This window comes from Vanessa cardui, chromosome 4 (assembly GCF_905220365.1).
Source record: "Vanessa cardui chromosome 4, ilVanCard2.1, whole genome shotgun sequence".
Taxonomy (NCBI): Eukaryota; Metazoa; Arthropoda; class Insecta; order Lepidoptera; family Nymphalidae; genus Vanessa; species Vanessa cardui.
The window spans coordinates 9,541,784-9,555,227 of record NC_061126.1 but is presented as its reverse complement, the minus strand read 5'-3'; the positions used below and the strand labels follow the sequence as shown (position 1 = coordinate 9,555,227).

The 13,444-nt window shown below is 32.9% G+C and overlaps 1 protein-coding gene across 2 annotated transcripts; it reads right to left on the bottom strand.

Annotated features, from left to right (window-relative positions):
- Positions 1 to 771: 771 nt before the first annotated feature.
- LOC124544274 (transcriptional regulator ovo-like) lies at positions 772 to 13,218 on the bottom strand. 2 transcript variants are annotated; one of them, XM_047122749.1, is made up of 4 exons: positions 12,843 to 13,218; positions 3,314 to 5,037; positions 2,541 to 2,966; positions 772 to 2,427 (listed from the first exon to the last, which is right to left on the bottom strand). In XM_047122749.1, the coding sequence occupies exons 1-4, from the start codon at positions 13,000 to 13,002 to the stop codon at positions 2,242 to 2,244; spliced, it is 2,496 nt and encodes an 831-aa protein (XP_046978705.1). In that variant the 5' UTR covers positions 13,003 to 13,218; the 3' UTR covers positions 772 to 2,241. The 2 variants fall into 2 exon arrangements, with proteins under 2 accessions (XP_046978705.1, XP_046978706.1); XM_047122750.1 differs by having other exon boundaries at positions 3,371 to 5,037; positions 12,843 to 13,217.
- Positions 13,219 to 13,444: the final 226 nt, after the last annotated feature.

Genomic DNA, 13,444 nt, shown 5'->3' with positions numbered 1-13,444 from the left:
CTCTACGTGTAGACTTCTCTCTGTAAACTCAAGTTGTAAGTAAAATTATATGAAGATCGGTAGTTATGACACGTAAATCATCTATCTTCATTTTTCATATTCTATCCATTGATATTGAGACTTTTGCTATTGCTTCTGGTTATAAGGAATTCTTTATAATATGTAATAAGGAATAAATTTGTATAAGTCCCTATATTATTATCGTATTTAATCAGAAACAAGATCGACCGAGTATGAGAGGTATTAATAAAATTATATACAAGAGGTTGTTCCTGATCCCTACAAACTCGGCTCTCTCGGTCGTTATATAAGTATACGATGCTACTGATTGAAATGATTTAATAATGTACTTTAATCTTACATTTAAAATTAATGTAGGTATTGCCTTAAAATAAAAAATATAACGTACTATTCATTAAAAAAATGTTAAATGATATGTAACAATACATGTAATAAGGTATAGGTGGTTAGTACTACCTGATTTATTTAGATTGTTACTGTAGCTGCAAAAAATTGCGTTTGTGGCAATTAGTAAAATATTTTACAAGTTTAAAAGGAATATCAATTTAGTAATATGTGGACAATCCAATGAAGCATCCCATATAAGAACGACCTCTTTTTTATAAAGGTGATTTAATTATTTAATAATGTTTATATGTTTAAACAAAACTTATCCGACCAACGGACAAAGTATAATTAATCATATTAAATTTCGTCATTCACATTAGTCAAATTTATTTTGATTGGAATCGTAAAATAAAACAAAAAAGAAATGTTTTAATTTGTATATATTGCTTATCAGTACAGAATAACAAGAGAGTTTCCAAAAAACATGAAACTACAACTTGAGATTGGACTCAAAATGCTAATAAATGCAAAAGACGTGTAGGTTAAACCAAGGCATTGCGCTATCACAATATCATGGAACAAAATCATACGATAAGCCGATATATTAAATAAACGTTCAGATCTCTCAATTCCTATCCAATCGTAAAAAATACTATAACAATTTTAACTTTTTTTAAAATCTCATATACACTAATTAGGTACTACTAAAGTATTTAGATAAAATTATTTTTACTAATTTTACTTCTACTCACTAATTTAGACATATTTACAATTTCTCATTGTACCCACAAGCTTCGCTGTGAAAGCGCAATTTAATCAAAAAATTGAGCATAGTAGTATTACACAAAATAAAAATTACTTTCAGAATAAAAGCGATTCACAATATTTACCTCGATGTTTAGTTATGCTGTAACAATCAACGCACATAATAACTTAATTAAACAATTATATAATTCTCACACACACTCACAGCACAGACTGTATCCAAACAATTCTATAATTTAAATTATATAAATAACTCTAAAAATGCATTTAAACTTGGTACGACTTTTGGTTGCAATCCCTTGGAGGATATCGCAAAGTTTACAAAAAATATCATCGTAAGTACCAACAAAGACAAAATATAACATTAAGTACATAACACATTAAACTTGTGACATGATTTGTGTTATTATTTTGAGAGACGATTAGAAGCTAATATCACTAAACGAGGAAAGAGATTCCTTATTCCTTATTGAGTTATTTCAAGACCTTATTGGCATTGATTTATTTATGATTTGGACAAAAACAGTCATCCGAATCATAATCGTTTCGTTTCAAGTCAGTGATAATTTGAATACATATATTTAGCACCATCCGACAAGCCAATCTAATAAAATTAACGCTGATTTGAAATGAAACTCACAATAATTTTATTAACATTACAAATGTTTATCCGCTTAAGTTAATCGTTATTACTAATATTATGCCTAAACTTAAAATAAATCCCGTACCATCACCAAAGATTGCACATAATACCCGATACTTTGATTTCTAATTGCAGTCGCGCCTCCTTATTAAGGCTAGTGGATTTTCTTGACTGATAAAAAAAGGTATTTTATTATGGAACGTAAGATCGGTGTTCCTCATTTGAACCTAAATCGCAGATGGGTTACAAATTGAGTTAATACCTACATTAAGTTTGGAAGACAGCGTATTCGATAAATAATAAAAATTAATTGCGTGAGTTCAAATTTCACGCACACTGGGATTTAAAACCCTTTCAAAATTGCTTTTCATGCGGACGGAATAAATTATTTTTTTTCCAAATTTTGTACCTAAAGATCAGTTACAGTAATAGGTTAGTAAATACTCTTTGAAACGGTACAAAATAGGTTACAATAACTGATTTTCTTAATTATGAACTGGCATTGGCAACTGGCCCAAAAGTTGATTGGCGAAGGATGCGTTTGTAAATTTGAAGTGTCTTTTATCGTAAAATTTTAGTAAAGCAGGAGAATAAGGGTGTTGCTTTTTAAGATGCATGTAGTGTTCCTCAGGTTCTGATGTAGTGTGACCGCATTCTTCACACACGTACATCTGAAAAAAAAAAATATCCCATGTTAATTATGTACGTAGAAGTCATTATAGAAATATATCGTTACACATACAACAATGTGTTTGAATTACATTAAAATACATATTATAGTTACCTTAGTTCTCCTTTCTTTGTACGCATAGGTATGTTGAACTCCGTGTACTTTCAAGCAGTGGGATTCTAAAGAACATCTTTGGGTAAAAGATTTTTCACACAAGTTGCATTTATATGGTCGAACTCCGGTATGTGTTCTAGTGTGCCTCTTAAGATCAAAAGTATCATTGAAACCTTTGCCACAAAAAGTGCAAAGGTATCGTTTTACATCAGAGTGGCATTTCATATGTCTATTTAAAAGTCTTTGAAGGCTGAAGTTCTTCGAGCATACTCGACAAACAAATTTGGTCGGGTCGTCTTCGCTAACCAGAACTTGCTTATTCTTTTCTTCTTCTCTTTGCCTGGCATTTGCTTCAGTCGCTAACGGATTCTTAACACCATGTCCGCCATTAATAAATTCTAATGGCAGTTCAGCTGGCAGTCCTAACTGTAAAGAAAAAAAAAAAGAAATAAGTATTTCATTCTCATAAAGGACAGCCAGTTGAAAAACATAATAATATTAGCAAGAAAAACTAAATATTTTATGTGACAAGCTGAGCTTAATCAAATGTAGCTGTCCTCTCCGACATTTTTATAATGATAAATAAATCTATTTAAATAAAGAACAAGAACATGAAATTGCAATAGGTGAAAGCAAAAGTTGATTCAGGCTCAGCGTTACATAATAACGTTGTAAGTTTTGTCTTCAGTGTCATCAATATTCTTTAGTTATTTTCGAATGACACTGAAGGCAAATTTAATTGAAGCTTCGCCTTAAAATCAAATAATGCTTACCCGTTGCTGCAAGATTTGAATTTTGCTATCGTTGACAGAGCCATTCTTGAGACTTACAGCAGCAGCAGGGCTGAGAGCGGAGTTCTCGATGTGATTGTTTCCATCCAAAGAATTGTTTCCTCCCGGTGATGGTAGTGAAACTCCTGTTGGCGAATCCAAATCCAAGGCGTGATTTGAAAATGGAAATCCCGGTGAAATTATTTGTTGCCTTTGTTGAAGCTGAACATGAATTTGAAGCTGTTGCATTTGACCTTCATTGTGTTGAAGAAGAGCTGGATTTAACTGCATTAATAAGTCTGGTCGTTCCTTAGCGAAGTTGTAAGTAGAGCTTTGATCTTGACTTGCGAATGCTAAGTAATTCGCTTTTTCATAATACTGTCTGCTAAGACTAACATGTTCTGCCAACGATTCAATATCGACAGCATTATGAACGGAGTCGGGTGTTATTGATGATGATTCTCTTAACTCAGTATCCGTTATTGATTCAACATGATTATTAAGTAAACTAGCAAAGTCTTCCGTTGAATCGGAAAGATTTCCCAATATACCTTCATTTGGTGCAAAGGTCAATGTAGTGTAAAATTGATTATTATCTATAACATCTTCCCCCATATCTACAACCATAGAATCGTCAAAGTTACTACCATAATTGCCAATTGCACCGAGATTTTCTATTTTGTTTTCATAATCAATCTCTTCGTCCTTAAGAGCCAATCCATAATGAGCATTCTGCATTAAAGAATATTGTTTACTCTGTTCCGGGAAGGTAGTATTTGTATTCTCAGTATTTTCACAGTCCATGTTAAAGCCATTGATAATATTAAATTCATTTGAGAAGTTACCATTGGCATTGTATGTGTTTTGACCATTTTTAGATGAAGGTCCTAAGGTTTCATAAAATGGAGGAAGACTGCCAGTTGGAGGACTGTTTGGCCCGTAATTAGATCTACCGTCACGGCCGTTGCCACCACTACCTGAACCGCCTCCTAAAGCTCCACCTCCGCCTGATGATGGGGCTGCACTACCGGTACCGGAACTGAAACTCCCAGAACCTCCACTGTTTTGTGAGTTGCCATTTGAACCATTTCCACCAGTAGATCGCCCATGACCAGCTGCTGCATTAATAATTCCCGGAATTTTGTTCCCAGGACGATTTCGTAAAACTAATACGGGCCTAGCTAAAATTCCATTTGCAATTTTGGAACTGCTTGTTCTTCTTTGCTCTCTAATTTTTTTTTCAGTTTCTTCATCTTCAGTTTCTCCTCTTTTCTTTGCAATAGCGTAATCAATTGGTTGATCTTGTTCAGGTTCAGGAGTGGGTAAGGTGGCTGGGAGTGTGACATTCGATAAATCTTTTTTATTATCACGAAATTGTGATTGTGACGGTGTCCTTTGTATAACGGAAACTTTTTGGCAGGTGACATTATTGTCAATACCAGGAGAGGGTGTTGATTCCGGGGATGGCGAGTTTCTAGAAGGAAGAACTACGGGTTCGCTCTCCAATAAATCTTTTTCTTCCTTTATTAAGGGTTTGCCTTCCGATTTTTTATCTTCGAGAAACACTGGTAAGTATTGCTTTCGTTCTGCTTGCGTCAGTACATGTCCCCTGTGGCTACCATATGGGATTTCTCCTCCTAAAATTGACGATATAAATCGCCTAGGTTCTTTTGTACGTCGCTCTTGAGCATTTTTTTCTCTTTGATTTTCACCAAATACGTCACGATCTGAAACAGAAAATAAACCACACGTTAATATAACTATAATTAACCATTTTTTCTAAGATTTTAATAATTATTTTATATAAAACAAGTCACTGAGCAATGTCTATTCTTGTTCGTTTGTAACGTATTCGTGTAGCGTCGCAGGCGTAAGGCCTCGTTGACGTCACTGGTATGTGCCTCCATAACGGTAATACTCGCCTCCGCTTACACACCCACAACACTAATGTTTGTATGTGTGTGTAAGTGTCGCATTATTATAATTGACGCCCTAGTAGCTAATTCAAACTCAGACTTCAGATTGATTGCTATGCATCATAAAGAGGAATAATAGCTTATTTTGTTTTAAGTTAAACGCGACATTACTTGAATTCAGACTGAAAGTATTTCTTAATGTTAAAGCATAAATTGAACTTCAAATATTAGATTAACGATTTACATATAATTGAACAAATCAGGAAGGAAGTCATCGATTTTTTTTTCTAGTTACATCTAAATATGCGTAGGTAGCCAGTGAAAGTCCCAAGGTTGGTCAAAACGAGTTCCTTTGCCCTTTCTCGGCTTTTGTTAGGGATCCAAGGACGACGCCTGCATTGTTGCGCCTTCTTTTTTGTTTAATTCTCGTAATTGTATGCGTCTGAGCAGACGGGTGTGACAACATAAACTTCTATTATAGGACGTGCATATCAAGTCTATTAAACAATAATTTTAATTTTATCTTTAAAATTTAACTTAAGATAATATACAGAGATGACCAATAAAATATATACTTTATAAAAATTGCATTTAAATTGATACCCGTAAACGTAGAGAGAACTACGTTTGTACAACGCTTACATTGAAAATAATCGAAAAATGTAAATTCATTGTACGACAAACATTGTTTCCGTTTGAATAGGTCGATTAGATATATGTATTAAAATATTGATTATTTATAAAGTGTCACTTTAAAAGTGTTTTATTAATGTGCTGTAACTGTTATTTCAACAAGGATGGTCATTAAAATTAATCAGTTGTAGGTTAAAAAAAGTATGTAATGAATTCCACGTCAGAATAAAGCAGAGGACGGTAAGTCGCTCCTTTAGTAATAACAATTTAAGATCGCTGTTTTTATATCACAATGGATTTTTGCTATTGGCGGCATTTGTATTCAAAATTATAATTGCACTAGATCACTATAAAAATAATGAAATCTTTACCACATTTTAAATGTACCTAATAATCAAAATAAAAACTACGTGATTTATATATGAACAAATGTTAATAAAAGATTGCCACAGGAGATACTTTATAAACATAGCATTGAAATCATTGTTCACGAGGCCTATTTAAATAGTGCTGTTTTTGTTCTAAAACGGTAAGTCAAGGCCCCGTAATTATCATGTCCATATCTATTCAGTTACTTGCCGTTTCCTGTAGAGAAACTGTATGGGCAACCTTGAATGCGAGCAGTCATTATTCGGCCATTACAGAACTAGCCTTCTTCGCTTACCACATTGGTTTTGGGAAATAATTATTCATACACGATTTGAAACACTTTAATTTTTATAGGTATCAGTAATTTTGAACCGTATCACTCATGGAATAAGAAATATATTATTATGACATTATCTGCACAGTATACAATAATAAGCATAAGAAAAGAAACTATTTATCATTTTTTATTATTTAATTACATTTAAAATTTAAACATATTGACAAACAGGTGAAATTAGCAAGAAAAATAAAATTATTATATTAGTCGTAGAGAATTACAAAAAAACATACCAATTACTTTTGTACGGGAGGTAATTTTTCTATGTTTCTTGTTTTGCTAATTGATGTTATATTGGGAGATTTCGCTAATTATGAATGAGTTTTTAAGGAGTGTATTGATAAACGTTCTTATTATTAAAGTTATATGATGGCGTTTAACAAAGACATTCATATAGATTATTTTATTTCGAATTCAAAGTGTATATACAAGCCGACTATAAAACAGGTCATATAGGATAAAAAAAACTAACGAGAAACAGCGGGCGGACTAGTATGTCCTTGCGCCTGGGGTTATCGGACGCTAGTAGCATTTAAAGTATTAAAAACGTAAGACAGCTATGAAGAACCGCTTCGGACGGAGCACATAAAATTCCGTTGAAGCCTTTTTTTCATAAACATAAGTACCGATAGCACACGGTACACCGGGAGCGCACTGGCCGCGAAGGATCGGTTGAAAGGTCGTTGGAAGGACATTTTTTTACTGAATAATTGATTACTAAACATATCTCCTTAACAGCAGAATGTTGTAGATGGTACGTGCCTGTGTCATGCATTTATAAATATATCGTATTTTTAAAGCGTATTTTACATTTAAAAATATTATTAATCATTATATTTTTATTAGGTACATAAATCTTATGAACACTAAAATCGTACTTATGATTATATAGTGAACGAGCCTTCCGGATATTATCAACATAGAACTGTACAAAAAACATCGCTATATTACTTTTTGTCTCTAAACGAACAGCTACAAAAACTGTTCAACGCTTTATTATTACTTTGATCACAGCGTGAATCACAACCAGATTTGGCAAGGGTTAATGACCCAAATATGTTTGCCGAAGTGTTCAAGGCTAAAACCGACTAATTTGGTTTGCTAAACGAAAAAAATTCCGACATCTAAGACCGCCTTCTATTAATTTAATACGTATATTCGTTAAAATTTTAAGCTTGTAATAACAGTTATTTGAAGTGATATTATAAATTATTTTCTACAAACCTATAGAATTTGTTATTAAGATTGATGAAATGTTTTGATGGTGTTTTTAGAATTATTTGTGTAAAATGTTACTTTACATGTTTAAAGTAAAGATAACGGCGAAAATAATTATGTTCTACGAATAATACATACTTCGAATTTGTCAAACAGGTTCTGTCTTTTGATACTATTCAATTGTTATGTAGAACGCCTGTACAATGTCCTCAAATCTAAGAGATCGTGGGCGGCGTTCAGTAAATCGCTCCGAAATACCTACACGGAATGATTATCTTTTTAAACATAACGCAAACACAATAGCAGAGATGACCTTACTTTAGTAATGATGTACTTTAAAGAATAATAAAATACTGTCAAATGAACAAAAAATATATTTAAATTTGTTTGTAAGGAATTCGATGAAAATACGAAACAAATATTTTATTTAAAAAAGAGCTTTAAAAAAATTAACTTACTATCTGTACTACGAGGTGGTCTTTAATGCGTTTTGATAACAGAAATGGCTTAAATATCGATGGTAGCTATCAAATCTTACAGAATGCACTTAAGGCACAAGACGATGCTTTATCGGGCATACAACGAACAGTTCTGTTGTCAGGTATCATGTCTAATATATATTTGTAGACATTGTTGTTTAAGTAGAATTTGACAATGTAATTTTGTTTGAATAATACTAATCTATGTATATTAAAACAGTCTACGATTGACGTGCGTTGTATGAATGACGAATTATAATGAGTTACAATTTATACGGGATAAACAAACGAGTAGTACTAATATTACCGTTTAGTTTAAACCACTAACCTTAATTATTTCAGTAATCACTTCGCGATATATCTACTTGAGGTATACCGTTGTTTAACGCACGAAGACATATAAAATATTTATAACTTCACTTTATGTTTCAATGTACATTATTTAATAATATCATTTATGTGGTTTTAATAGTTTCCGCAATAGCCTGCTTTATGTACATTGTGCACACTTAAGTTTATATTGTAAGTATATATAATTGGGTTATAATTATTTTTGCGGTGCTTGTTTTAAGTTTGAAATATCACTTATACTGTTTTTTATACACATCAGATATTTCTAAGATCGCACTGGATTATTCACATTTTAAAATGTAACACAAAAATTGTAATATTATTGGAGCTTTATAATAACTTATGATCAAATAAGTTGAAATAGATCTTTTAGAGTTAGTTCGTTTTCAGGCAATATTAAAGCTGAATATTAAAAAATCCAAGAGATTGTCATATGTTGTATATTATTTATTAAAGAATAAATAATTAAACTTCATTCTATTAAACCGCTTTGATTAAAACGATAGCACTTCTACCAAATATTTAAATTCATTTGATTCAGCTTAAAATATCTGTAGCCATTTAGACATAGATTAAAAAGGTAAATTGTAGATGATCGAAGAAAATTTTCTATATACGTCAAGCCCAGGTGCTTATAAATATGGAAGTCATCAAAAAATCTAGCATGTACAAATAAAGCAGCAGATGTATTTCCTTTTAACTACAAAGCAATTAAAACTCGAGCCCGCATCTCGGCAGCTCATTGGAGAACCGGTGAATTTGAATATTTTAACAAGACATGTGTGACCATTCCTAGAACAAACGCCGCATCACGTGCTACCCATCTTGCTGCGGACACGCAAAAAATATGCCTTATATACCTATATATGCCCTTATATACGCTTTAAGTGGCATCGACTATTGACTTCTTTAGACGTGAGTCAAAACATACCAATTACATTATGTTTACCGGTTACTGTTTTAAATCTCTCAATTACAGTAATTTGAATACTAAGGGTATATTATAATAAATAAAATATTTTGTAGTTGGTTTATAACGTAGTATTTTAGTTAGTTATTATCCTTACTGATTAAGTCGGGCTTTGCATATAAGCAAGAAAGACTGAATTAAGAAAATCTCAAAGATTTCTTAGCAAAGATAAGATAAGAGAGGAATTGAAAGAGCGTTACGATTAAGTGCAATTGTTTGGACCTAGTCGTTCCAAGAACGGTTTTACACCATTATGAATGTATTTTTTATGATCGCAAATCTTTGAAAAGGTAAATCGTTAAAAAGCAACACAATAGACGGAGGATACAATAGCGAGCCGGCCACATGGTGAAATGTTTTTCTTTTTTGGTAATCAAAGATTACTTTGTTACTGTTCGCGTACTTAGCATATCTGAGATAAAGGGTATTACAGAGATTTAAATATCTACTAAACAAATATTTGTACTTTATAATAACATAAAATAATATACATATATCGATTTAATATATAAGAATAATTCACGTTTTATTTTTTTTATAAATTATATTACTCATTAAAAAAAATACTTAAAAATGGTTGAAATAAAAAGACGGGATCTTTATATGAAACAATTGCTATAGCAATTGCCGATAAAACAATAATACGTGAGTATTTCATGTCAGTTTTTATATAAAAGGTGTGGTCGTGAAGAAGCTTTTGAAAAATTCCTTGACCTTAATGTGAAATGTGTGAGTTAATAATTGACGGATGGATGCGTTCATATGTGTGATATATAATTGCTGTAGTTCAACTAAGAGCCACGTATTGTGTTGTGTTAATGTTATTTTTCTACTTTAGTTTCGAAATAATTCATTGTTTTACTTATTTCTTCCTAGTTTAGTCAGTGTATTTTATTCTATCTTTATATCGAGACAGTAATATTGAAATATTTGTAAAAAAGTATTCTTATATTCAGTACAATTAAAAATGATAATACGTATTCCATTATTTATTAATAATTTTTTTTTATAATCATACTGATAACACTCTTCATAATATGAACAGTATACCTAGCGACAGTAACGCGTTGAAATCTTTTGTATAAGGTTATGAAAGTATATTTATGTTAATGAAAATTCTTTACCTAAAAAAAACTTAATAACATTAACTTGTTATGTTTCAAATATTAGGAATAGAGTTCTGGATTATTGTTAAAATACTATTTCAAATGTTAAATAGGTATAAAATAATGATGAACTATTACAATTGAATAATTACTAAGAAGGCCTCGACTCCCCTTGCCCTTATTTTATATTACACTTGTCCCCTGACCTTAACAACAATTTGCCTTCTTGTACAGGTGTGAGTTCACCTGGAATTACGATGTATTCTGTTTGCCCTTTATGCCAAACGTTCCGATAACAGGAATGCGGGCTTTCCGTAACGGCGCGATCGATCAGTATTTCTTTGTTGTTTTTTTTTTAACTTTAATAAATTTAGTACTATGAAAATGTTCAAAACATTTACAGTGAGTATTTACAGGGTATTTTCTTTGCGAACGATGTCTTATTTTACAATTTTTTGCACCTGACGTAATAAAATAAAAGTTTGTGCCTTTAAACAAACCATATAATTCATATTCAATGTCGACGTTCTTGATGGAAACGGTCAGCAGGCAAGAACAGTACGTTTAATGTAAAACCGTAATACGCATTGTAGTTATTATTGAAATGACAGAGATCGCGGTGAGTGACCTAAATACAAAGCGACGAGCGGAAACGCGCCATTGTGCCGCAATCATTGACACCTCACACCACGGTTCCTGCCATGACTCGACTTGCCCATTTAGAACTGCATATATTCGTACGGCTGATTGCTATCATGATTCCGCAATAAGAGTCTTATTAAGCCAAGGATAGTTTATATTAAGTTCATGGTCTCATTACTGATTTGATTTAAGGAATCCTCTACCTGTTATTACGTCATACATTTTTTTATTTAATCACAAATCTATAGACAGTGCTGTCGAATTGGCCGTTTTTGAACAAATCTAATGTGATTGGTATTAGTTACGTCCAAATGATGTATCCTTACAACAAAACTAGTACTAATAGTACTCTGTATGATATTCTACTTAATGGAAATCAATTCGGAATAAGTTTCTATAATGAAATGATCAGGACTGTGATTTTTATTGATTACTTGCTCATGAACAGAAGTGATTTTATATGTCCCTATTCCAAATATTGTTCTTAATTTACAAAATCTTTGTTAATTTTAAAAGACTTTGCTCTTGTCGTATACGGCGTCCATTGAAAATAATTAAGTGTCAATGTACTGATGTCCTTGAGAACCTAAAAAAGATTGTATCAAACGGTATTTAAATATAAAGTTATGTAACTTATATAATCTACACTTAAAATATAAAGTATCTGCTTCTGTTATAAGACTATTTTGACCTTTATTGACCGCTCAATATTAGTATTTTTAATTTACCTTAACACAGGATAAGGCGCGATTAAATATTATACTGAGTCAAAATTTAACATCACTCCGCGATAATCTGTACAATACAGTCTGCGAAAAGACGCAAAAACATGACAGTTATATCTGTGATTCACGCGCTGTATCTACCTGACACCGTTAATATCCTTGGTGACGTTTTGTCCGGCTCGCTCATGCTCATATGATTATAAATCTTTAAAAATAAAATCATATGCATAATTTTATGTTTAAATTGTCCCGCTACCGATGATCATCTCCGATCGATATTTTTGTTAGCTGTAATGCCGAGTCGAATAAACCAGTCACTAAGGACATTTAAGTAAAATCAAAACATAAAATATTGGCATAAATGAGTATATATAAAAAGGTTGACAAAAGAAACAACACTCAAAGGATCACGCAAGACACACATGATCGCAGGTAGACGTTTGTTGGCTTAGCGTGGTCGAGAACTGGATTGCTGTGTGAGTATCCTTTTTTTTTGGTTAGTCGAGTAGCCGTTATGGAGGAAGTAAAAGAAAAAAGTATCTCATTTAAACCTCTTGTATATGATAACTGTTGATGGTTAAACCAATTTAAGATGATAGTAATGAAAAATAAAAGAATGAGCTTAAGTTATACATTATAAAGCTCGGACAAATGTTTTAAAATGAAAAATAAAACGGCATGAAAGAAGTCATTATTAATTTGACATGATGGCAGCAAAGTGTTGGCAAAAAGATGTCTGAAGCAATGAATGGACTCATTATGTAAAATGATTGAATTGAAACTCACCGACGCATTCCTTATCCTTTTTGGAGAGGAGCGGTATAGGACCGTCATCGAGAGGAGAGCCAGGGCAGAGTGGGTCACCTTTGCTTAGAAGCTCCTGACCCTCCTGTAGCTCTAGTTGCTGCTCATGCAGCCGCTTCTTTATAAGGAAAATCTTCGGCATTTTCAAATGCTAATTAACACTGCACTGGATCCTTCAGTTTGTTAAAAATCACAAGTTCTGTAAAAATCACCCCGTCCAATATCGGTAAACACAAGTTTGCATCATAACACTACACGGTAAGTTTCCTCGCGTCGCTGTTTACTTTGTGCGGAGCAGCTAGCGGCACATGCGGTACCGTTGGCCGCTGCGAAAGGACTGAGAGCTCGTAGGTGTGCGGTGCCCGCGACACCGTTGCCCGAACAGGTCCGCCCGCGCCCGCGCCGGCGCCGCCCGCCCGGCCCCGTGCGCCCGCGCCGCCGTCGCCATAAAACCGCCTCTACGCTATGCCATCACAAATACAGATTCCAGTAAAAGTGCAGCCACATAGACGTCCCTGTCGTAATACTAATAATACCGTAATTTTTTCATGAACTTGGACCACATTGTCTGAGATTTTAAAAAT